Source organism: Geotrypetes seraphini, chromosome 9 (genome assembly GCF_902459505.1).
Source record: "Geotrypetes seraphini chromosome 9, aGeoSer1.1, whole genome shotgun sequence".
Lineage (NCBI taxonomy): Eukaryota > Metazoa > Chordata > Amphibia > Gymnophiona > Dermophiidae > Geotrypetes > Geotrypetes seraphini.
The window spans coordinates 74,318,341-74,345,608 of record NC_047092.1 but is presented as its reverse complement, the minus strand read 5'-3'; the positions used below and the strand labels follow the sequence as shown (position 1 = coordinate 74,345,608).

Genomic DNA, 27,268 nt, shown 5'->3' with positions numbered 1-27,268 from the left:
CTATGTGTATATATAAGCTGGTAGATTGATTATGGTAAAAAGAGGTGAAAATAAGTAGGATGATTGATTGTGATTTAATTAAACCATCTCAGAAAATGCCAACTCTGTATTGTAACACCTTAACAGAAGCTCATGTAAAACTGCTCTGAATTGACTTCCTAGTCATTAGTAGCGGTACAGAAGCTTACAATAAACAATCTACTTATTGTTTCCATTCCCTCCAACCCTGCACCCTCCTCCTATTGGGATCTGGCACTTTTTGTTTCTAGCGCTGCAGTCCTGCACTCTGTGGGCCACAGGCAGTGTGAATGAAGTAAACACGCTGCCTTGGCAGCCCCGGAAGTTTTCCCTCCACTACTGCTTCCTACCACAGGAACAGGAAGCTGTAGCAAAGGGAAAGCTTCCAGGGCTGCCAAGACAGCTTGTTTTCCTTCATTCACGCTGCCCATGGCCCAAAGAGTGCAGGACTGCAGCGCTGAAAACAAAAAGTGCCAGATTCCAACAGGGGAGTGGATGATATTTTGCATAGATTCCACTGACTGCCCCCAGAGGTCTCAGAGGGCCACCATTGGCTTGTGGGCCTTACAATGAAGACAACTTCTCTAAGCAGAGCATGTAAGCAACTGCTCATAGTTCTAGGATGGTTACTCACAAAAATACTTGCAAATCTGAAAAATTGTTGGTTTTTAGAACTTGTTGATCATATGAAAAAAACTTTTAGAACTTGTTGCTCACACAAAATAAAAATTTGAACGCACCCAAACAATCCTTAGAGGGAACATCTTAGTGGTGCAACCAGTTATTAAGTTTAGGGGGCAGTTAATTTTTCATATAGGTGATATGGATATTGAATAACTTATTTAAATAAATTAATAATTTTAAAACTGTTATGTGTTTACCTGGGTTCTCTTTCTCTATTATATTTTGTGTAAAGATCAGAAGCCATCAGTGTGACATAAATGCAATAACAGGAAAATCAGAAAGTAAACAAAATCTTTCATATCACTGTAGTTTGCTACTGGTTGCTAAGTGTACTGCCTACTAGAAAAGTACAATCATTCTTTTTGCCTTCAGACAATGTGTGACAAGGCTGTGGTAACCAGTCCTTCTGAGCTGAGGCTTTAGTACAGGGCTGCTCAATTCCGGTCCTTGAGATCTACAGGCAGGCCAGGTTTTTCAGGATATCCACAATGAACATGCATGAGAGAGATTTGCATACCAAAAAGGCAGTGCAGGCAAATCTCTCTTGCATATTCATTGTGGATATCCTTTTTTTATTTTTTTTTAATAAATTCTTTATTCTATTGTGGATATCCTGAAAACCTGGCCTGCCTGTAGATCTCGAGGACCGGAATTGAGCAGCCCTGCTGTAGTACTTGCCACCACTGGCTTATGGAAAAACACTGGTCACTCTAGCTAAGAGATTAAGGACTAGTCTCTAATAAAAAGGATCCGAAATAGTCTACACATACACTTCTTTCAGCCACTTTGTCTATATCCTCAATCACCCACACACTCGATAAATTCCCATTTCTGGTTAAACTGCTGATTTGCACTACTATACTCCCGTGAGCGATTACAAAATCTTTATTATTAGCTTCCAGTCTCTCTCACAGACACCAACCTCTCTCCCTCTAACAAGTTCTGGGGGGTTTCTTGTTTCAATATCTTTTTAAAAGTATCCAAAAAAGAAAGATTGGCTCTTTCTCAAAAAGGACTAGGAGCTCTAGTCTAACAGCCACCTTCCCTTAAGTAGGACCAAACTTGCCATAACTTTAAAGTCCAATCCTCCATCCCATGCATTTCGGGGTGCCCTCCGACCATAGTCCTGCGATTAGTGTGCCAGCTTAAAAAAGTTTGCAACACATTGTTCTAGCCTTTTCCGAATATGAACAAATCTCTCCTTGACTTTAGGCTTTCCTGTCCCCACCATCCAGGGACAACTCTCCCCACTGATGGTTCCTCATGGGTTGACACCCTCCTACAGTGCCCTCCCCTTTTGGGCTCCGAGTCTCCTGCTTTAGCCTCAAGTTTTGCGAGGTCTGCAGTTTTCTTCCTTCTTAAAGAGAAACCTTTTCTTCCAAGTTTTAAACCATCAGGATCCTTCAGCTCTTACCTACATCCCTTATGACAGGACATAACCTGGACTTGTCATCCAAAACCCAATCAGGGTCTTGTATCTCTCACCTATGATAACTTAGGTATAGGACATGACTGTACACACAGTGATTAAACTATTTTTAAATCCTAAAATCCATCCTTTGAAATGTGTTGACAGTGATATCTAATGGTTAGGATATATTATCACATTTGATTTTATTTTTTTAAAACAGTGGAATGCTTTGGATCCACTTCAAACTACTTCTCTTTCCACCCCTAATTAGAGAGAACACAGATACAAACACACATGCACTCTCACAAAAGGATTGAGATGAAACTATTCCAAATGCTACGTTCCACATGCTTTCCTCATTTAATGTTAAATAATGTCCATCTCTGATGGATCCTTTTTTTAGCTCACCAGCTTTACTTTTCATTTGAAAAATATACCTGCTAAAAGAGACCAAGTCCCTTTAACTGAATGTCATGTTGATATTCACTGCTTGGAATTGCTGATGCAAGAAACAACTTGTTTTATATATTTTGTAAATACCACCTTACAGACATGTTTTTAAATATTTTACTGTATTTTTATACACAGAATGGTCAGGATGGTTTTTTAGTCAGGTGATTTGTAGATTTATTAAATAAATGCTACTACCTTAGCAGCTGAGGCTGTACACAGAGTCTGTGTATAGATTCCACTGCCACAGCTCTCAACCATTGTGGTTTGTCTGCATCAAGAAACTTCACCAGCAGTGATAGAAAGATCTCACATTCGGTTACCTGAAAGAAATGATAAAATAATACACTATATTTTCTTTATCATGGCAAATCTTCTGAAAAGTCTCAAAAATATCAAACTACAAAGTATGTTGAAAATAAATAATTCAATGGATAGATAATATACTCTCAGCTGAGAGAACAAAAATGCAAAATGTGCACACTGATGCAGGCATGTTTCCTTGATATGGTGCTTATTTTCAATGCATATGGATGTCTCAAAATGGCCAAATGGACATTCATGGGCATGAAACATCCAAATCCCCATTTGTAAAAGCAGAAAAGGGGTGTCCAACACCTGTGATGTAGTAAAGGAGGGTGGGGGGCCGGTCCACCACGGGCACCATGTTGGTGGGGACGCTGGCACCCCTCCTCCTTGCCACCTCCCGCTTCTTCCTACTCCTCGCCATGCACGTGCCCCCATCCCTTCCCCCATACCTCTAGTTGTTCAACACCACAAGTAACAACCTTAACGTGCTCCTTGCAACCACGCTGTCTCTCCCACTGACAACACTTCCGGGAGCTGCGCATAGGAAGTGATGGCAGCAGAAGAGATGATGTGGTTGGGAGGAGCACGTTGAAGTTCTTGTTGCTTGCTGCGGTAAGGGGGCGCACTAGAAGAGGCAGGCACATGTGCAGCAGAGGGATCAGGTGAAGCAGAGGGGGGGGGCAGAGACGAGGACGGGGAGGGATCCTCTCACCCTTGCTACGCCACTGCCCAACACTGCAGTACATCCAAATAGCAAGGGTGTATGTTTTGAGTGGGACTAGGGAGGGATCGATATCAGAATGTCCAACAGTGATTAATTAATGGGAAGAAACATTCAAGTCTTTAAAGAAGGACATCCTAAGTTAGATCTGTTTCAGGCCCAGATGCACTAAAGCCAGCAATAGTTGTTAAACCTGTTTTAACAACTTTAGTGACAATCACATTTGCCGACCCAATGCAGAAAACGGCTCACCGCCTGGTTTTCTGCATGATCGCTCATTCCCCGATCCAACCATGCGAATAAGCTGATTAATATTAAAATGCCATGTAAACTAGTAGAGTGACTGATGCTCTAACATAGCTTCCTGAGGCACTAAAAAAAGTGATCGCTTTTAGCGATCCACAAAATGCGACTGGTCAAGACCAGTCATTTACCTGACTAACCTTTTTTCTTTTTTTAATAGGCACAGATGCTGTGCATGTTAAACATGAACAATATTTGGCCCCTTAGAAAAAAAGAAGAAAGCACCCCCCCACCCCCCACTGATGATGACCCTCCTCGACGAACCGGCACAGAGAACTGACATCCCTCCCCCCACCCCACCAGCAAGAACAGTAGGAGAAATGCCCGCTTCCTCCGGCTATGCCAACCCCACCTACCCCATGCAAGAAAAAATGGCAGAAAGGATGCCCACTCCCTTCTGCCACTAAAGGCCCACTCCCGCGCCAGGCACCCCCCCCCCAAACATCCCCTCCCCTCCCCGAAAGGCAGGAGGGATGCCCACTCCCTCCTGCCACCGGAGGTTTACCAACTCCCCCCCTCCCATATCTTTTCAAAGAAGTTGGCGCAGGAGGGAAGCTCAGTCCATCCCGCTCGTAGGCCTGTCAGTCCAAAATGGTGGGTCTTTCCCTCCCTGGTGCATCATGGGTACAGGGTGTTTGGGGGGGCGCCTGGGTCTTTTGGTGGTAGGAGAGAGTGGGCTTTCCTCCTGCCATTTTGTTGCGGGGGGGGGGACTGCCATGGCAGGAGAGAGTGGGCATCCCTCCTGCTGTTTCACTGCCGCAGGGGGGTGGGATGGGTGGATGGCATGGCAGAAGGGAGTGGGCATCCTTCCTGCCATTTTTGTCTCACACTGGGGGGGCATCCTACATTGGGGGGTCGTTGGGGAAGGTGTCATCGGCCGGAGGGGTTTACTTTTTTTAAAATGGGGCAGATATTGTGCTTATGTTACACACACAGCATCTGTGCCCATTAAAAAAAATTAAACAAAAAAAAAGGTTTCCTGCCCCGAACAGCTGAGTAGCAGGAAGCTGTCTCATGCCTCAGCTATTCAGTCTTCTCCTGCCAGCTCTGCGCATGTGTGACAGTTACTCTTACAAGGATCCATTGGATCGGAGAGTCAACTTTCGCATGAATCATTTGCATGCAAACTTTTTAGTGCATCAATAGCTCTTTCTGAATTGCCAAAAAATCAGATCGATGCAGACTCATAAGGTCTTACAGAACCTCTTAGTGCATCTAGGCCTCAGTCACTTCTAGGGTACAAAAAGGTGCTCTGATTGAGCGCTAGCCACTAAAGGGATAGAGCATGACACCGCCTTAATCCTCTAATGGTTGCTGTCCCCCTCCTTCTTCTCTGAAAGTGAAAATGAAAGAGGATACCAGGCTCTCTGATAGCTTCAGGTGTTATGGGAATTTTTTGCAAAGAGTAGCCTAATGGTTAGTGCAGTGAACTTAAAGAGACCCAGGTTCAAATCTCACTTTAACTTTTATTTTGTAATTGTGAGCCTAACAGAAATAGAAAAATACCTACTGTACCTAAATATATAAGCCACCGACAAGCCTGACACACATTCAGGTACAGTAGGGTACTCGTATTTTTCTGCTCTCGGTTGGCTCACAATTGATTTTAAGTTGGGTCCCTTTGTTTAAAGTTCACTTCACTAACTACTATGCTGCCCCCTCCCACCGTGAGACCTGACATTTTTATTATGACATTGTCCATGTTTATTTTACTATGTTTTTAATGTACAGATCTACCTTTGTTTGGTTTCTACCTCTGTAAACTGCCTAGAAGTCTGATTAGGCAGTATAACAAATTTTATAAAACTTGAAACTTGACATACCTCCAAGGCCTCCTAAAGCAGCAGCAGCACTCTGAATGGGCTGCTTCACAGCCTGCCCCGCTAGGACTTCCCTGCGTCACATCATTGATGACGCCATAGCAAAGTTACTTACCTGTAACAGGTGTTATCCATGGGTGACATCATCCATGGAGTCCTGGTACAGACAGTGTAAAAGTGTACTGTTTCTTAGACATTTCAAGACTGCCCAATGCATGTGCCAGTGCCTTCCCGCCCAATGTTGGCTCACAGGACCATTAGTTCGGTAAAAAAGCTAAGAAGCTAACTAGGGAAGGTGGGAGAGTTGTGAGAATATCTGCCTGCTGTCCCTGGATAACACTTGTTACAGGTAAATATAGAAACATAGAAATAGACGGCAGATAAGGGCCACGGCCCATCAAGTCTGCCCACTCCAGTGACCCTCCCTATCTATCTTTGCGGATAGATCCCACATGTCTATCCCATCTGGCCTTAAAATCTGGCACACTGCTGGCCTCAATAACCTGAAGTGGAAGACTATTCCAGCGATCAACCACCCTTCAGTGAAGAAGAACTTCCTAGTGTCACTGTGCAGTTTCCCGCCCCTGATTTTCCACGAATGCCCCCTTGTTGCCGCGGGACCCTTGAAGAAGAAGATGTCTTCTTCCACCTCGATGCGGCCCGTGAGATACTTGAATGTCTCGATCATATCTCCCCTCTCTCCCTTTATCAAAGAACAAGCTTGCAGTATATTCTCACATATGGGACTCCCTAGCTAAAATTGAAGGGTTGGAGGGAAGTTGATATCTAAACAGAGAATAAATTTTATAGAACTGCTGCCGAACTATTCCTTCTGAAATGAGTCTCCAGTAGTGGGATGTGAACGTATGACTTGAAGATCAGGTAGCTGCTTTACAAATATCCTCAATGGAAATAGATAAGCTACTGAAGTTGCAATTACTTTAACTTTATGTGCTGTGACATGACCTTCCAGCATAGCAGGAGATACAGTTCACTAACCATGTACAGATTGTTCTTTTGGTTACAGGAGTTCCCAGCCTCTTAGGATTGAATGACAGGAATAGTTGAGTAGATGTTCTATAAGACTTGGTCCAATCCAGGTAGTAAGCCAAAGAGCGTTTACAATCCAATGTGTGGAACACAGCTTCACCAGGATAGAAATGTGGTCATGGGAAGAAGACAGACAGAACTATAGACTAGTTGAGATGAAATTCCAAAACTGCTTTAGGTAGGAATCTGAGACGAGTGCAAAGGATATCTCTGTCATGACAGAATGTAGTATAGGGAGGATCCAAGACGTGCTTGAAGTTCAGTAACTTGGCATGCAGAAGTGATGCAGATTAAGAAAACTACTTTCTAAGTGAGGTACTTGAGCGATGAAGTTGTAAGTGGTTTAAATGGAGGCTTCATCAAGGTGGAGAGTATAACATTGAGGTCCCAAACATATGTAGGAGGTTTGAATTAGAGATTTTGAATGTAGTAGGCCTTTCATGAACCGAGAAATCAATGGGTGTGTAGCCAGAGGTTTACTGTTTAAAGGTATATGAAAAACATTTATAGGACCAAGTTGTACCCTTTCTGAAATGGTCTTTAGACCAGAGTTGGAGAGATGTAAAAGATAGTCTAAAACTGATGGCAGAGGACATGAGTCCAGAGGTAATGTTTGTTGGTAATTGCGAGTAATTTAGAACTCAGCTGTCTGGTTAATTTTTGGTCTGAAAAAGCATGATCATGTCAGCCCTTATTATCGCTAATTACATTGGCTGCCAGTTGAGGCAAGAATTATGTTCAAATTTGCTTGCATCTGCTTTAAAACATTGTTCGGTCTAGCTCCAGCCTACTTTGCCTCTCATTTTGAATTTCATAAAACGATTAAATCAACCCAGATCAGTCATTTGTTTGCTTATCCTTGCAGTTATAAGAGATATTTGGATAAGATACTTACTTTTCAAGCAGGAAAAGTGAACTGGCTGGGTAAGATTGTACCATTAACTGAGTCTTACCATCTGTTTAAGAAATTATTGAAAACACATTTATTTGAAAAATGTATTAACTGATAGTAATCTGACCTTTTTGTATTTTCCTATGATTTATATTCTCACTGATTGTTCAGTTCTCTTTGTTGTGAACCGCCTAGAACTTTGCGGTAGGGGCGGTATATAAAAATAAAGTTTATTATTATTATTATAAAACAAGTCCACGTGAAATGGTAACAACGTTGTGTGGACAGTTTCCTGGAAGCATCTATTATGGCTGATATTGGAGCAGAGAAATTGTAGTCATCTATCCATTGGGAGAGCGGTGATGTGATGCTTGCACATTTTGTAGTCCAGTGATGGCCAGAAGATGAGCCTCCACCCAGCGGAAGAGAGCTTTCGCCTCCTTCTGGAAACCGACACTCCTGGTGCCTTGTTGCTTGTTGACATAAGCCACTGCTGTCAAGTTGTCACAGAACACCCTGACCGCTTTGTTCAACAACTAGGGCTGAAATGGAATCAGCCCCAACCGAATGGTCCAGAGCTCCAGCCTGTTGATGGACCAAAAGCGCTGAGATGGGGATCATCACCCCTGTACTGGGTAATCCTCACAGTGCACTCCCCAGCCCAGAAGGTTGGCATCCGTTGTCAGTGTGGTCCAAGAGTCGATCCTTAGAGGCATTCCGGAGGACAGCAACTGAGGACTAAGCCACCAAGACATCCTGATGCGAGCCTCCATTATCCAGGGCAGCCGAACATGTAAACAATCCCTCTGCAGAGACCAGCGAATGCTTTAGGGGGCATATATGCGCTCTCGCCCATGATCACTTCTATCATGGCCACCATCGAGCACAGGATGAAAATAATCTGTCTGAACCACTCTCTCCGCTTCCTCCCAAGAGGGTGCTCTGATGAGCCAGTCATCCAGGTAAGTGTGGACAAGTCAACCCAGTTTACGGAGGTGAGCAGTCACTACAACCATCACCTTGGTGAAGGTCTGGGGAGCTGTAGCCAGGCTGAATGGGAGGGCCTTGAATTGAAAATGCTACTCCATGACATGAAACTGAAGGAAGTGCCTGTGGTCCAGAAATATCGGGATGTGGAGGTGTCTCTGTCAAATCCAGTGATGCTAGGAACTCTCCCAGTTGTACTGAAGCAATGACTGACTGGAGAATCTGTGGATCAAATTGGAACTGAATCGGAACACAAAATCCTGCAAAAAACTGCAAAAATTACATGAAAAATAAAAAAGAAGACCGAGCAGATCAAATTTGCTCCTGCAAGCTCACTTGCAGAAGTAGTAACTGACTGGGGGCAGCAGAGAGCAGTGAGAAGGAGAAGGTACTAAAAACAGTTATCAGTATCTCCTGCAACAGACTAGCGGGAGCAGGACTGGAAAGACTGAATATCATACTGAATAGTTTATTAAAACTTGCTATACCACATGAACTAATCTGAAGACCTGTGCAGTTTACAGACTAAAATCAGGTTTTAAAAGTAGGAAAGGAACTACAATTTTAAAAAGGTAAAAGCAAAACAGTTATCTTAAAGGCATTTAAACTTAAAAGTTATCATTTCATTGCTACTACACACCTGATTCTTGGGAGGGAGGGGACATGAGGGGGTGGGGCAAAAATTTCAAATTGTTATCTTTTGCTCCGCAGATTATTATGTTATGTTCTTGTTTGCATTTTTTGTTTTTCCAGACTGTGTTGTTCTTCGTTCTGTACAATAAAGATGACTGATAAAAAAAAAAAAACAACCTTTAAAGTTATCATAAAGGAAAATAGGGGAAACAGTAAGAGGGAGGAAAAAAGATAAGAATTAGATAGATCAAGTGGGAAAAAATAATGGAATGGCAGAGGGTTGAGCTAAAGTGATCCTATGTGTGATTGTATGCTTGATGGAAAAGGCAAGTTTTTATGTCAGGCCTGAATATTTATCTGATGTTTAGCTTGAAAGTTCCTTTAGGTTGCTTATAGAATAACTAGTCTTATAGCCCGTTACATTAACGGGTGCTAGAATATATGTGTGTGTGTCTCTCTTTATTTCTTTCTCTCTCTCTCTCTCTCCTTAGCCGCTTTCTTTCTTTCTGTCTTTCTTTTTCCTTGGCTGTCCATCACCACCCCTTGCCTGCTCCCCCTGTCCATTGTCCCTTCCTTTTACCTCCCCTGTGTCCACCACCACCCCTTCACAGCTCTCCTTATGCAGCAGCAGCCCTTCTCCCTTTCTTTTACCTCCCCCCTGTCCAGCAGCACCTTCCTTCTCCCCCTGTCCAACATTAGGGCTCTGTTCCTTTTTCTTCACCCCCCATGTCCATCAGCACCTCTTTCCTTCTCCCCCTGTCCAGCAGTAGGCGTCCCTTCCTTTTTCTCCCCCCCTCCTCCTTCTTATCCCTATGATACACTTACCTTGCTCTGCCCCTGATCAGAGGTTCCCGATAGCCGCCCAGTTGCACCCATTGGAAAAGTTCCCTCTGCAGCATCCCGCACCCCTCCTGACGCGACTCCCGCTGTCTTTCTTTCTGTCTGTCTCTGTCCCTGGCCCCCTTTGTCTGTTTGTCTTTCTGTATATCTCCCTGCCCCTGTGTCTTTCTTCTTTTCTTTCTGTCTCCCTTCCTCCCTCTGTCTATCTGTCTGAAGCAGCATTCCCTCTCCCTCCATTTCCCTCCCCCCACACCAGTTCCCTGTCCACCTGCCCCTGTGTCTTTCTTCTTTTCTTTGTCTCCCTTCCTCCCTCTGTTTGTCTGTCCAAAGCAGCATTCCCTCCCCCTTCCATTTCCCTCCCCCCACACCAGTTCCCTATGCAGCAGCATTAGCGTTTCCTCTACCCCCTTTCCCTTCCCACAGTCACGACTACAAACGCGGGCCTGAGTCCTTTGCCGCCCCCCTCTTCCCTTCCCGCGGGACCGACTACACATGGCGATTCAAGCAGCGTGTGCAGCAGTCTTCACACGCTGCTTTGGGTCCTTCTACTGGCCTGATTTACTCTGGAGCAAATCAGGGCAGTAGAAGGGCCCGAAGCAGCGTGTGAAGACTGCTGCACACGCTGCTTAAATCGCCAGTCGGGCCCGCGGTAAGGGAAGGGGAGGGCGGCAAATGACTCGGATCCCGGGCAGCAGAAAGTTGCTGGGCTCCTCGGTGGGGGCGCTGAGTGGCCGCGATCCCTCTCCTCCCAGACCTCCCCCCCCCCCACCGGTCCTGTCTCGGTCCCACTAAACCGGCTGGCAATAACGAAGCCAGACATCACGGGGGCTTTCTCTCTTGCTAAATCGCTATAGGCTCTGCCGGTCTCGATCCCGCCCCTCAAAATCAGGAAGTAACTTCAGAGATGGGCAGGATCGAGACCGGCAGAGCCTTTAGCAATTTGGCAAAAGGGAAGAACCCATGGCATCTGGCTTTGTTATTGCCAGCTGGTTTAACAGGGACAGGACCGAAGGCAGGACTGCTCACAATCCGGATGTGCCACAGGACTCGGCGTTAACTCCCTCTGTGACGGTTCGTCTTCTGCCAGTGACGTACTAAGCGCGCATGCGCAGTCGTGCGGCCACAGCACTACAGAAAAGGGATCAGGGAACACGGGTCGCTAGTGCGCATGCGCGGGCTAGCATTTTATTATTTAAGATTCTGCCTTCAAAAGTTACTAGAGGGGGGTCGTTTTGGAAAGGAAACATCTGCTTTCTGGTTATTCTGGGTGGTGTTAACTCACTTAGACAAATTGTAACTATTAACAAGATAGAGTTTGCTGTTTATTTTACATACTTTATTTATACCTTATTTGAATTTCCTTAGGTTGAGAGTTGTTACTACAAAAGACACTATAATCGATTACTTGCTTTTCAATCAGCCGTCTGGGATCAAATTTTCCATAAATTTCTCATTGCCTCAGTATCCTATATAGACTTTAGGAAATCATTAAAGTCTTACTTATTTAGCAAATTCTTATGATATCCAGTACAAATGATGTAGTAAAGTCCAACATGCCCAGATTATTGGAAGTTTGCTGTTACTGTTCAGATTTTCTTCAACTGTTAGCCGCATGAATCTGTAAGGTTTTGTGGGGTATTAATGCTATGTTTGGGGGGGGGGGGGCACCTGGTGCAGGAGTGGGCCTTTAGTGGTAGGAGGAACTGGGCATCCCTTCTGCCATTTTTTCTTGTTTGGGGGGGAGGAGGGTGGGCATTTCATCCTGCTGCTTTCACTGGCATGGGAGGGGGGTGTCAGTTCCCAGTACCAGTTCGTCAGAGAGGGCCATCATCGGAGTGGGGGGTAGGCTTTTTCTCTTCTTTTTTTTTCTAATGGGGCAGATATTGTGCATAAGTAACATGCACAGCATTTGTGCCCATTAAAAAAAAAAAATGATTAGACAGGTAAGCGACTGGTCTTTACCAGTCGCTTTTTTTGTATCGCTAAAAGCAATCACTTTTTAGTGCATTGGGAAGTCATGTTAGCGCATCAATCGCTCTACTAACTTACATGACATTTTAATATTAATGAACTTATTTGCATGGTCGAATTGGGGAATGAGTAATCGTGTATAAAATCAGACGGTGAGCCGTTTCCTGCATCGGGTCAGCAAATGTGATTGTAGCTAATGCTGTTAAAACAGGTTTAGCGACGATCACTGGCTTTAATGTATCTGGTCCTCTGTTAGAAACTTTACATGTTAATTTGGCACAAATGTGGAAGGGGAGGGAATTCCAAAGGAAAAACGGCAGTGAAATAGAAATCAAAGTATCTGGTAGATTCTAGCTGAGCAGACTTAGGGCTATGAAAGATCAGGCAATGATCATTAACAGATTGAAGAAAACAGAACTAAGGCCAGTACTGCGCAGACTTGCATGGTCTGTATCTGTATATGGCCGTTTGGTGGAGGATGGGCTAGGGAGGGCTTCAATGGCTGGGAGGGTGTAGATGGTCTGGAGAGAGCTTTGACGGAGACTTCAGTAGTTGGAACCTAAGAACAGTACCGGGCAGAGCTTTGGATTCTTGCCCAGAAATAGATAAGAAGAAGAAGAAAAACAAACAAACAAATTTTTAGATTGAATCAGGTTGGGCAGAGTAGAGTGACCATTTGGGTCTTTATCTGCCATCATCTACTATGTTACTATGCAGATATGAGAATACAGAATAATAAGAATTGCTAGATTATAAGGATGGCCAATACTATAAGCCTTAAAAATATCATAAGGCTTCTTCTATACTGGCACCTTTAGACAAAGTTCCTCTTGAGAGGCTCCTGAGAAAATTAAAGAGTCCTGGAATAGGTGACAAAGTTCAGTTGTGCATTAGGAATTGCTTATCAGATAGAAAACAGAGAGCAGGGTTAAATGGTCATTTTTCTCAATGGAGGAGAGTAAACAGTGGAGTGCCGCATGGATCTGTATTGGAACCGGTGCTATTTAACTTAGTTATAAATGATCAGGAAATTGGAACAATGAGTGGGGTGATCAAATTTGCAGATGACACTAAAATGTTCACAGTTGTTAAAATGCATGCAGATTGGGAAAAATTGCAGGCAGACCTTAGGAAACTGGAAGACTGGGCGTCCAAGTGCCAAATGAAATTTAATGTGGACAAATGCAAAGTGATGCACATTGGGAAGAATAACCCAAATCACAATTACCAGATGTTAGGGTCCACCTTGGCTGTTAGCGCCAAAGAAAAAGATCTGGGTGTCATTGTAGACAATACGATGAAACCTTCCAACTAATGTGCGGCAGCGACGGCCAAAAAAGCAAACAAGATGCTAGGAATTACTAAAAAAGGGATGGCTAACAACACTAAGAATGTTATAAGGGCTCTGTATCACTCCATGGTGTGACCTCACCTGGAGTATCATGTTCAATTCTGGTCTCCTTATCTCAAGAAAGATATAGCGGCACTAGGAAAGGTTCAAAGAAGAGTGACCAAGATGATAAAGGGGATGGAACTCCTCTCATATGAGGAAAGACTAAAAAGGTTAGGGCTCTTCAGCTTGGAAAAGAGACGGCTGAGATATGATTGAAGTCTACAAAATCCTAAGTGGAGTACAACGGGTACAAGTGGATCAATTTTTCACTCCATCAAAAATTACAAAGACTAGGGCAGTGTTTCTCACCTTGATAATATCTTTTCTAGTAGATAAGTGAGACATTACATTACAAGTGGGTTATCTCCTAATGGCCGCATGCCATATGCAGAAGAAATTCACTCTGAAATTTTTCTGTGACTTTCTCTACTTCACTGGGAATTCTAGCACCACCTGTAGTTAGTACCCAAGCACTAAGAGCTCCAAGGAAAGTACTTGAAGTAGGGACCCCCAATGGAAACATTCCCCAAATTCAACTGTTCTGCTCAACAATGAGCATGAGAACATCAACTCCAAAACAGCTAACAAAACATCAAAAGAGCTCAAGAAAGACCCCTGCATGCACATAAACATATACAAAGAATTCTTCAAAATCCCAAAGGGCTGACTGGCATCCAAGAACAACTTGGAGAAGCACAAACCAGAATGAGACAGTAAGCAGGTGCAGGAAGGACAGGGTGGGAGTCTAGAATGTCTCACCTATCTAGAGGAAAATATATTATCAAGGTAAGAACATAATCTCTTTTTCCAGTGCAATAGGTGAGACATTCTAGTTAAGTGAGACTTACAAAAGCAGTCCCAAAGAGTTAAGGCAGAAAGACTGAACTGGCCCTCAAGACTGGCCCTCAGACCCTGTGTAAGAATGTCCGGATGGGTGCAGAACCACAGGCCGCAACCCCAACACATCAGATCTGTGCACCACAGTCTACAAGGGCAGTTCAGATCCACCAGAATGACCCGGCCCTGATAGTCTGTGATCTGCCTAACGACTTAGCCGATCATGGGCCAGGGAGAAAAAGCATACAGGACTCCCTTGGCCATGGCTGAATGAGCATCAAGACCCTTGCTTCTTGGCTCAGCTCTTCAACTGAAGAAGTGATCTGCCTTTCTGTTTCATGCTTTGGCCATGAGATCGAGGTGAGTCTGATCCCAGTACCGTACAATGGCTTGGAATGCCACCTAGGACAGTACCCATTTGCCTGGATCCAGAGGCTGTCTGCTGAGATAGCCCGCTTAACACTGTTGACTCCTGCCACATGCGCCACGGAAAGTGCCTAGAAGTGATGCTCCACCCAGTGAAGAGCAAGCGGGTCTCCAGAACTAGAGATGCACTCTTTGTACCTCCTTGGCAACTGACATAGGCTACTGCTGTCATGTTGTCAGAGAAGACCCTGATCACTTGGCCCTTCAGAGTCTTCTGCAAGTGCACCAGAGCCAAACAAATGACCCTCAGCTTCAGAAGGTTGATTGACCATTTCATTTGAGAAGGGTCCAACACCCCTGAATGAGACAACTGTAATGGGCTCCCCAGCCCTGAAGACTGGCCAAAAAAGGGGACAAAAACACCAAATAAAATAAGAAAAAAGGGAGAGCAGAACAAAAACACTCCTTCAGGCACACATGAAAAAAGGGAAAACCTGCAGGTGGTGCTAGATCTCCCAGTAGAGGACAGTCACAGAAAAAATCCAGAGTGGATTCCTTCTGCATATGGCACACAGCCAATGGGAGAATGTCTCACCTATTATACAGGAACAAAGGTTATACATAATATTTTATGTGAGTCAATGTTTCAGAATAGCTCAGTTTCATCTACCAAGGACAGAAACTCAAACACCATCCTACAGCCTACAAATTCTAGGTTCAGTAGTACATATACAAATGTTCAGTAAACAATAAATATATAGCAGAAAACAAGATTAGAATCTTACCAGAAGACTATAAAACTGTTTGATGAGAACAGACACGACTCTCAGAAGGCGCATACAAATGGGAAAATATGGTTTTTCTACTGGTGCTGGTGAGGCAGTTGAGTTGGAACCCTGTCGAAACTTGATATTTGGGGAGAAGAGCTTGATCACAAGAGGGCAAACTCTTTCTTTCAGAAGAAAACTAAATTCTTGATGCTGTGAAATCAAAACAAAAATGTTATTCTATAAAGAGGAGACAAATGTCATCTATTTTTTCTGTATCAATAAAAACATCCTTTAAAGGTTACAATACATGATTTAAAAATTCGGAGCATTCAGTATATAAGAAAAAAGGTTAAAACATTGCTTGATTGGATTTGGAATAGCAAAACTAGTGAGCACAATATCCTCATTTACCCCTTTTACAAAACAGTAGCATGGTTTTTAGCGCTGGCCACTATGCGCATCGAAGCTGTTACCACTATGGTTTTGTAAAAGGAGGGGTTAGACAAGCCAAATCATTATTTGGGTTGGGAATCAAATTTTAAAAACTTGGGAGCAAGCCAAAACTTTTAGGAGCACAGAAAAAGATTTTTAATTGTATTGTTTTATAAAACTATTTGGTCTGTTTTGGTTCTTTTGATTTAATTTGCTTATTTTACATTTGTAAAGAGGGTTATTCTTTTTCTGTTTTGCTTTTCAAAGTATATACTACTTCCTGTTTCTCCTCTTTTCTGTTTCCCTCCATTTTAGGAATTTTAGTTTCAAATAATTTGCAACTTTTCCCCCTTGATTTAAACATTTTTTAGTTTCTTTCATAAGTTTGTTTTAATGAAATAAATGTTAAATTGATTTAGTGCCACTCTCACCACCTCTCTCTCTTAATGTACTTTCCCTACCACTGTGGACTCTACGTTCTATTTATAAACTCTTAGCCATGGAGATTATTCTGGTTTTAAGCTTAATCTTGACAAGTCTCTAGCGTTGGCCACGTCCTTGTCTTTACGGAACTCTTGGCCTGGGCCTTTCCCGCTTCAATGGGCTTCCTCATCGTTTCGTTATTTAGGGATCTTGTTGACGCCTTGTACTTCAGCGTTATATCGCGTCAACATTGATTCTTTGTTCTGTTCTTCGGCTGAGTGTTTTGCTCGTTGGTCTCCTCTTCCTCTGTCCTTATTAGGCAGGATCCATTTGTTTAATATGGTCCTTTTTCCAAAATGGCTTTATACTTTGCAGTTACTTCCTTTATGGCTTTTGAAACGGGATATTACTAAATTACATTCTATGCTTTCTAGATTCTGTTGGGGGGGGGTCGACGACCGCGGGTGGCGTTACGTTACCTGTTTGGCGCTTGGGACGGTGGGGGAATGGGGTTGCCTCATTTCCGGTTATATAATGCGGCCTGTTTGTTGCGTTATTTGGGGGAGTGGCTTTCGGATCGCCAGGATTTTACTCCAAAACCGTATGAGAAGGACCTTTTTGCCCCTTGGCATATTCTGTCCTTGGTGCAGTTGCCTCGTTCAGCCTTACCGGTGACACTTCGGGGAAGTTTGTTGTTGCACTCTCTACGCATCATCTGGTCTTATGTGTTGAACTCTTGGAATGGTACTCCCTCGACTACTCGATACTTACCTATTCAGGGGAATCTGCAGTTCAGCCCTGGTATGGAAAATGCTAGTTTCCGTAAACTGGCATCCCGGGATTATACGTTGCTTGCTCATGTTCTCCAGGCTGATGGTTCTTTAATATCCTGGGATGCTCTCGTCCGGTCTGGAATTTTTTTCTGTTGGTGATTTTCTTGCGTTTCGGCAACTTCAGCATTATATTCGATCTCTTCCCCGAGCCGCTTTGGCGTTCCCTATAGAGGACAGATTTGCAACACTTCTGGATCCATATTTGGAGACTGGGTTTACAGTTTCAGGTCTTTATAAAGATCTCCAGCGTTGGTTGGGACCGACTGATCGTGCCATATTACATGTTCGCTGGTGTCAGGATTTGGGGATAGCTCAGGACGCTTTGGATCTCCCTTCCTTGATTTCCAGGATCCCGGGAGTGTCTGTTAATGCAGATCTCCGGGAGTGTCAATTTAGGGTACTTCATCGGGGCTATTTTACGAAAAGTCAGTTATATTATTCAGGTTATACGGACTCTCCTTTGTGTCCCAAGTGTCTCCAGCAACCCCATTCGTTTATCCATGCCTTTTGGTCCTGTGTGAAAATTAAACTTTTTTGGAGGCAGGTTTTGTCTTATGTGGAGAGTGTTTTCGGTACTACGCTTCCCTTTTCGGCAGCTGGTCTCCTGCTAGATAAATATGAGGTCTTTTGTTTATCTGATTCGGGTCAGCGGCAGTTTATGAGACGGGTGGGTGTCCTGGGGAAGAAGGTGATTCTATCGGTCTGGATTGGAGATACTCTGCCCTCCTTCTGGGCTTGGAGGAATCGTTTGCATGCTCTGCTGCTGCTGGAGCGGAAGGATGCGTCTTTTAGCTTGCGAAGAAAGCGCCAGTTTCTTCGGATCTGGGATTCTTATCTTTTTTCATTATCACCACAGGCTCGAAGTGACATTCTGAATTCCTTGTAATTCTCTCTGAGACCCGGGCTTGTTTTCATCCTTGAGAGGACACCAGGTATACTCTCTTTTCCTCTTTTTTTTTTTTTTCTCTTTTCTTTCTCTCTTTCTCTCCCCTTTTTTCCGTGTTGCAGTTTACTCATTATCTCTGGCAGTGGGTTATCTGAGTCCAAGCCTACTGCCCTATGGCTATTCTGTGCTTCCGATTGGGGGTATGGGGAGGGGGTGGTGTGGGTGGGATTGTTGAATCCGATATATGTATATGTATCTGATTGTTCTCCTTTGTTACTGTGGTTCTTGCTTGTTGGTATGTTCTCTGTTATTTGATAATAAAAATTGATTCAACATAAACTCTTAGCCATAGTATGCAGCAGTAGAGAAGTGCTGGCACTGGTGGATGTAACAGTAGGAAGTGATAGAGCAACAGCATTATGAAAGATGTAAAGAAGACTGTCTTGGCAACCAGAATGTTGGCAAAACAAAAGAGCCCAATGCAAAAACTATTGGAAATGAGAGAGTGGATAGGATATTGGCAGAATGGAGAGATAAAAAGCACACTTACTAAACAGGTGTTTTCTGGGGTCAGCAGGCAGATATTTCTCACATGTGAGTGACGTCAATCTAAGGAGCCTGGTACAGTGTAAAAAGTGTACTGTCACAGTGCAAGATAGCGGCGACAATGGTGACAGTGGCTCCGTCTTAGCCCGGCAGTAGAATCTTAAAACTTACCTTTTTGAAATGCCCTATTCTAAATGGAAAGGGAATGTCTGGGCCGATCCTTCAGCGGCAAAGACCTCTTTCCCTGCTCAGCGGTCTATCCATGAGTTCGCCACTGCCTCTATCTCACGTGGGGTGTCCAGAGAGTTGACCACTGATTCTTTGGTGAGAGAAGACACCAAAGAACTGGAGTGTGAGATCTCTCTTTCCCCTCCAGATTCTGTTCCACCACCACGCCCTGCTCCATCAGTGGCCCAGCTTGGGGAACCCTGTGGAGTTTTTCTCATTGTGAAAACCCCTATTCAAGGGGCTGTTGCTACAAGAAGTTCAAGAGTGCAGGGAGAGGTGGGAGCTGGAGTGAAAGTTTGCTTCCAAACAGGGAGACCTGCGATGGTGACATTGAAGAGCATTTGGGAAGCTCTCCTGAAGCTGAACATGACAGTCACCAAGTCTTCACAAGAGTGAGTACTGTTGAGGCTTTGGATAAAAAATGGGATAGAACAAAAGAAGTGTTTTCCTCTGAACTGACGTGGTAAAAGAAAGCATGGAAAATATTCAAGATCTAACATCTGGGATCATAAAAGATTAAAATATACTTAATAGAAAAATTGAACAGTTAGAAAATTATAATTGTAGATTAAATTTGCATCGTATTTAACTTTCTAAAATCATTGGGAATAACTCCCCTATGAAACTTTTTTAAAAGTATTTCATTGAAGTTTTGAGATTTCCCTCTGAAAATATTCCGCCTGTGAATTGAATATTTTGCTTACCAGTAAATAAATAAATAGGAGCTACTCCAGAGGTTGAACAAATTAATATAAGTGGAAAAGAAGCTCTTAATGTTACAGATTTGCTTGGAACTACTTTGCCCAAAAATTCTGAAAGAGCTACTCTACTATACTTCTCCCTCCGAATCCGCAGTTTCAGTATCCGCGGATTCGGTTATTCACGATGTTTTTTTTGGGGGGGGTTATATCTTTATGAGATTTTCAAACTACAATTGTGCAACAAGTAATTCATATATATAAAATATCACAAATAAATAAATAAAAATATCTCTCGAGACTACAATGGGAGCTCACGGCAGCCATTTCCTATGAGTGATCTGCATGGGGCAGGAGTGTAGGAAGATCACTCCTGCCCCTGAAAGCCCACTAGACCACCAGGTACGGTTCCCGGGCAGTCTCAGAGGGCTTAAGGTAAGGTCTGGGGTTTCTAGGGAGTGGGTCAGAACTGGCCTGAATATTATTCGTGGTTTTTTAATATTCGTGGGCCAGCTCTGCCCCTAACCCCCGCGAATACTGAGGGAGAAGTGTAGTGGCATTTGTTTTCGAGTAAGATGTTGAAAGAGAATTGTAAAATAATCTAAGAATAGCATTCACTGTTCTAAGGGAATAAAGGGTTCTCAGATGTGACTAGACAAACTCAGGAGTGAAGGAAATTATTTTTGGCAATGAGAACTGAAAAAATGACTTTAGGGGCTTCATTTCTTTTGGCTAATCCATGCAAGTGTGTGATTAAATATTTAGAAGTAAAATATGTTTTCTTTACACAGGAACAGCTTAGAGAATTTATAGATTTAAAGAAGTCGGTGACTAGTACTGTTTAGCTATTATGAATAGGTGTAGAGATAGTGGGATTAGCTGTTAAGCCAATACCTGTAATTATTTCATGCTAATTAGTCTCTCTTCCTTTTATCGAGGCCTCCCTCCTATTATTGTGGTCTAAAGAAGATTTGTATATTTCTTTTCTTATGCATTTTCTGTTTGAGAAGTTGCTATCTGTATTTCTGAAGCAAGTGTATTCTTGTGAATATTGGTTAAATGGTAATAAATAAAAAAATAAATAAAAGTGTACTGTCGCTAAGCTTTGTGAAACTTCAAGATTGCCCACACTGTACATGCATGAGTGCCTTCCCGCCCGATGTGGGCTTGCGGTTCCTTAGTTCCATAAGCAAGCTAATAAGCCAACCAGGGAAGATTGGAGGGATGTGAGAATATCTGTCTGCTTTATCCTTGGATAAACAGGCAGCATATTCTCACATGTAGGACTCCCTAGTTTACTGAAATGGGATGGAGGGAGAGTTGGCCATTAGGAAGAAAATAAATTCTGCAATGCTGCTTGGTCAAAATGACCATCTTGTCTGGAATAGGATTCTAGACCAGGACTGCCCAAGTCCGGTCCTCGAGATCTACAGGCAGGCCAGGTTTTCTGGATATCCACAATGAATATGCACTGCCTTCTTGGTATGCAAATCTCTCTCGTGCATGTTCATTGTGGATATCCAGAAAACCTGGCCTGCCTGTAGATCTCGAGGATCAGACTTGGGCAGCCCTGTTTCTAGACAGTAGTGAGATGTAAATATGTGAATTGAGGACCAAGTAGCTGCTTTGCAAATATTTTCAATGGGAGTGGAATGCAAAAAAGCCATTGATACTGCCATAGCTCGGACCATTGTGTGGGTTGTAACACATCCCTCAAGCTGCAGCCTAGCCTGAGCCTAGCAGAAGGAAATGCAGGCAACTAACCATGATGGAAATCGTTTGTTTGATTACAGGCAGACCCAATCTGTTAAGAGTTAAAGAGATGAACAGCTGAGATGAAAATCTGTATGGCTTAGTCTATATGTAGTAAGCCAAGGCACGTTGACAGTCCAAATGTAACGAACAGCTGTTTCTCCAGGTATGAAAATGAGGCTTTGGAAAGAAAACAGGAAGTAAAATGGATTTGATTCAGGTGAAATTCTGTGACTATTTTCAGAAGAAATGTAGGATAAGTTCTGAGAACTACCTTATCTACCCTTCTAGTGGTTGACCTCAAGATTTTCACTAGGATATTGGTCAATAGACTGACAAACTGAGTCCCGCAGCTGGTGCACCCTGATCAATCTGATTTCATTGCTAGCCACAAAGTGGCAGATAATATCCAGTGAGTTATAAATCTACAGAAGCATGTTAAGAAACTGGGCCTGGGAATGCTTCTCTTCTCAGTAGACACAGAAAAAGCCTTTGATAGTCTCCTAGTCCTTTATGTTTAAGATTTTGGAGCGTATGGGGTTTGGGCCCCAGTACTTGGGATGGCTTAGGGTCCTTTATAATGGTGCCCTGGGGTGTACAAAGGTAGTTATTTGATAGTTATTCAGCTGTATCGGGGAACTAGACAGAGGTGCCCCATGTCCCCAGTCTTATTTACGCTGGTTATTGAGCCCTTAGCTCAAAAGATATGGGACAACATAAGAATTCAGGAGTGGTAGCTGGTGGACAGGAGTTTAAGCTAAGCCTTTTTGCAGATGACTCTCTGTTCATTCTTACTGAGCCGGAGGGCTCCCATCCAGCAGTGGTGGTGGAGATGGCAGCATATGGCTGGCTCTTAGGGTTCCAGATTAACATGTCAAAGTCAGAGGTTAGGAATGTGAATTTGCCAACAAACAGAGTGGAAGTACTTCAATGCTCTTTTCCATTTCAATGGATACAGACAGCAAAGGAAGGAAAAATGATTTTATTTTCAATGTAGTGAGCAAAATATGTCTGTTTTGAGAATTTATATCTGCTGTCTATATTTTGCACTATATTTGTCTATTTTTCTATAGTTACTGAGGTGACATTGCATATTTTAAAGTCATCTGCCTTGACATCTTTGAACCCCCCCCAAATATAAATGATAATTAGCATTTTCTCTGCATATAGTGTGCTTTGTGTTTTTTTTTAATTTTATGGTTACCATTATGAATTAATAAGATACTGTGTGTACATGAAAAATGAATGGAAGAAATTGGGGGAGGGATTGGGGCGGGGCTAGGGCAGGATTGACCATTAATAGATGTCCCATATTGATGAAAAAAATAAATGGTCACATTAGGTATAACAGGTAAGCATAATCTAAATTTTTTAAAAAAGAAAACCATGACATCAATAAAAAAAAAAAATCAACTTAGTTACCAAATTAAAAAATTGACAGAATTTGCTTCTCTTAGCACCAAACTTTAGTTGCAATGATTAGGAAAGGAAACATGATCTAAAATTAAAAATGAAAAAATATATTTGAAAGCACCCCCCCCCCCCAAAAAAATAAAAGAACCCTACTGAAAATAAAAGAACCTCTCTGTAGGGAAGCAACCGTGTTAATGTGAGCACCCCCCTTCCCTGAAGAATGCCTTTGCTACAGAGCTGGAGATAGGAGATTCTTCAGGGAGTCACTGAGCATATGTGTGCAGAAGGATTAGGTAGGAAGAGTTGGAGGACCCTGACCTGAGAGAGTGGGTAAATGAGAGTATGAGAGACCCTGCTTACACCAGAGCCTCTGTGAAGTGTTTCAGTTTGGCAGGAAGATAGAGGCTGAGGGGATATGACCTGGGGTGTCTCACCACGAGTACTGAAAAGAATTGTATGAATTGATTGGGAAACACTGTGATGGAATATCTGAAATGACTTTAAAATGAGCATTAAGACCAATTCCTGTACTCTGAAAGGCCTAGATATAAATTAATGAAAGTTTGGCACTGCTATCAAGATTCAAGTAACTTTCAAGTTATCAAGTATCCATTGGTCTCAGCTTGATTTTGTCCCTTTAAGTGAGTTTGTTTGGAGTGATTGAACCCTTGGAAAGGTTATCCTTCAGCCTACCAGAGTGAATCTGGCCCCAGCCTAGGCCCAATTCAAACTTAAGACTTTTCTTTTTATACTAGTGTTTACATTAACGGGTGCTAGAATAGATTAGTCTGTTACAGTATGGCTATTTCTTCTTATGTCTTACCCTCATATTCAGGCTCCCATTTACCCTTTTACCTTCCCTATTTCCACCTTTTTTCACCAACAACTTAAAAATCTGTCCTTCAGCTCCATAGAACTCCCTCTCCATTCCCCCTTTCCCCATCAACCTTTGCTTCTACATCTACACTTATTCTTCCAGCTCCTATCTTCAGCCCCTTTCTCTCACATGCCCCCTTTTTAGCCCCCAGCTTTCAGTCCCAGTCCTTTTCTCTCATGTCCCCTCTTTGTAGCTCCCATTCTCCCACCTCCCCCCTTTTTTTCATCCCCAGCTCCCTTCTCTCACACATTTCCCTTTTTTATATCCCCTAACCCTTACCCCTTCTTATAATTGCTCCTCCCAGCCCTCAGCTATAGCCCCAGTCTCTTTATCACACCTGTCTTCCTTTTCAGCTTCCAAATCCAAATCCAGACCCAAACCCTTCTCTCACAACTCACCTTTTGCAGTCCCAAGCTCCAGCCCTGTTCTCTGAATTGTCTTAACAGCCTCCTACACAGGTCTCTTTTCTCAAGTACCTCCCTTTAAAGCCTCCTTCCCTCTCACCGTCCCATCTTTTCACTTATCAGCATCACCCCATCTTTCTTTTTCTTCCCCCTTATTCAGAATCACCCAATCTCTCTCCTCCCCATTCAGCATTACATCTTATCTCCCTTTCTCGTCTTCCCCATCCAGCATTCTGCTTTCTCTCTCTCTTCCAAACAATTCAGCATAGCACCATTGCCCCGCTCTCTTTCTCTCTTCCCCATCCGCATCTCTCCCTCTTCTTCTCCATTTAGCATTAAACTATTTCTCACCCAGCATTGTTCTGTCTCCCTCCTTTTCATTTCCCCCCAATTTATCTCTCTTCTCCCATCCAGCATTGTTTCTCTCTCTTTCCTACCCATTCTGCATCACCCTAATGTCTAGCTTCCTGTTCCCACCCAGCATTGTTCTGTCTCCTTCAAGCCCCCAATCTATTCTATTCCCTTATCTATAACATAACATAACTTTATTCTTCTATACCGCCACAATCAGATGATTTCTAGGCGGTTTACACCGAAGAGAGCTGGACAATCAGCGAAGTACAAAATACAAATAGCAAAAGTACAACATATTTCTTAAGAATAGTCAGAGTAGAATTATTGTTATTAATATAACTTCTATTTAGGAAATGAATTTATCAAACAATACAGTCTTAATTTCTTTCCGAAATGTGCTGTAAGACAACCTGGCTCCACTGATGTAATTACCCAACCAGGAATGCTGCTGATCTAGCATCACCCCATCTCTCATCTCATCCATCATCATCCGCTCTTCCTGATCCAGCATCACTCTAAATCACTTCTCCCCATCCAGCATCATTCCTTCTTCTTCTCTCTCTCTCTCTCTGCTATCCTATCCAGCATGCTGCTGTCTCTGTCTTCCCCTCCATCAAGAATCAACCCATCTTAATTTATATATTTCTTCCCTCATCCATCACCAACTCATTTCTCAATCCCTTGTATCTCTTCCCCCTCATCCAACATGGCTCCCTTTGTCTCTGTTTCCCCTTTCCAACATCCACAACTGTTCCGGACCCCAGCATTTACCTAGCTGGGATCCACTCACATTCCCGCTGCCTTCTCCTTCCCTGGACTCTCTTCTGCTCTTCCCGGCCCTCTGAAAGTCTTTGATGTGCTCCCATGCCTCTGGCCTAAACCTGGCTCCTTCTGCGCATGCACCATCAATCCTCCAGCATTCCCCAGTGACCAGCAATCAGCTGATTGCTGTCACTGGGGGAACCGGACTGCTGCCTCATCTTCAGCACTGTCTGCCCTGGGATTGCAGCAGAGCCACGACCCTGTATGCTGTTCTCCACCTGAAAGTTATCGGATCAAGTCGCCAAGGCTGGGAGCACCCCCCCCCCCATTCTTCCACCTGGGGTGGTCCGCCCCTCCATGGTAGGCCACTGCCACTTACTTCTCCCAGGGTTTTCTTGGCAGATGGAGAGAGAGTGGGAGGGGGGAGTCGCCGTCATCACTGGCTCTGGCTTTGCAGTGTCGCCGAGGGAGGGCAATGGTGAAACCACCGCAGGCAGAGTTCTACTCTACTGCGCATGCGGAGGCACGGAGTTTCAAGTGCTCATGCACGCTAAGGGTTTTATTATTATTGATACTCTGGTCATGGGTACATAACCAAAAGAGCTGGCTGGTGCCCTGAGACTGTGTGAGTGAGACTAGGGTTACATTAATAATGAAAAAATAGTGTAATTCAATATTTTATAGTTCTGTGATTTACAAATAAAACACTAAGGACATTTAAGAGTCAAATGCTAGTTCCTTGATCCTAAAGATATCTGAAATCTCTCTTAGGTAATCTCTTCTAATCATTCAATATTTGATTTCAGTATTTTTTGGAGGAGAGGATATTGCAGAATCTCTCTCATTACTTATACAAGTTACACGAAAGAAAGTTACTAGAAATTAAATACATTACTTTTGATCTATCAAAACTCTTACCTCTAAAAAGACTTGTGGAAAGTCATTCAAGACTGACTCAAGAAGTTCCAAACCAAACGTCCGTGTCATTTCTGTCATGCCTACCAACCAGTAAGGAGCATCAGCATTAACCAACTGACAAAGATCCTGGAGAAACAAAGAACCAAATATATATTCTGTTGCATATTCAGGAAATGTCCATCTGTTTTATCCCTCAAGTCGTTTCATTAATTCTGTTTATGGCTTTCAAAAATGAGCTACAAGTTATCTGACCATTTCAGCTCATTTTTACAGAAACTTAAGGCTACAGTCAACTATCTGTAACTCATGTTTTCCACAAACAACTATTAAAGCAAGTCACAAAAGTGATATCATCCAAAGGCCCTGATAGAACATGTCCTCTGAGGCCCACTCAAACTACAGCATGGCTAGGAACAGAAATGTTTTAAATGCCAAAAGATGGTGGGAATGTTCGTGACTGACTTGTTTGCTAGCTAAAGAGGGTGGCTTTGGAGTTTGGTATTAATTAGCCTGACATATCACAATTCAATATCATCAACATGACAAGTTACCTACACAGAAAAATGCAGTTAAAAACAAGAATAAAAAAATAAAAATCACAATTACACCAAATAATACATATATCAAGAACTTGTACAATCCATGCAGGAATAATTATCAAAATGTGATTTTCGGATGATGGTACAAAATATGATATTACAGAAATTGGATTACTGCAATGCTCTATATCTGGGAACGGTATCCTCTAGAGGCAGAGCATTGCAAGTGATCCAGAATGCTACAGCATGTCTTGTATGTGGAAGTGATAGGTTTGAGCATGTCACCCCCCCCCCCCCTTCTGCAGCAATTGCATTGGCTATCCTTTAAAGAAGAATTGTGTTTAAAGTACTGGTATTGATTTTTCAGACTGTTCACAATAGGGTATTTTGGTATCTGTCACAGGCATTGTCCACATCGCTCTTTAAGATCAGAGGTGTTAAAGTGTTTGTCATTAGGAAGCCTACAGCGTGTGGAATATGTTGATACCAGAACAAGAGCCATATCAGTTCTTGAGGCGACTTTATGGAATCATTTAGCTCAGGGGTGTCCAACCTTTTGACTTCCCTGGGCCGCACTGGCTGGAAAAAATGTTTCTGGGGCGGTGCAAACGCTGCAGCAACACAGAGGAGGGAGCCGGCAAGACAGTAAACACCCAGGGGCAGCAAAGGAAAACACTGCATCGCCATCGACCGGGGACAAAATACTTCCTGGGACCGCATGCGGCCCTCGGGCTGCAGGTTAGACACC

The 27,268-nt window shown here is 43.2% G+C and overlaps 1 protein-coding gene across 2 annotated transcripts in view; it reads right to left on the bottom strand.

Moving 5' to 3' along the window:
- MON2 (MON2 homolog, regulator of endosome-to-Golgi trafficking) overlaps positions 1-27,268 on the bottom strand; it is a 522,785-nt gene that overhangs the window by 400,937 nt on the left and 94,580 nt on the right. For both annotated transcript variants that reach the window (XM_033958262.1, XM_033958263.1), the window contains exons 7-9: positions 25,982-26,107; positions 15,471-15,665; positions 2,762-2,886 (exon numbers count right to left, since the gene is read on the bottom strand). In XM_033958262.1, the coding sequence (XP_033814153.1) occupies positions 2,762-2,886; positions 15,471-15,665; positions 25,982-26,107 (446 nt within the window). The remainder of the gene's footprint in view (positions 1-2,761; positions 2,887-15,470; positions 15,666-25,981; positions 26,108-27,268) is intronic.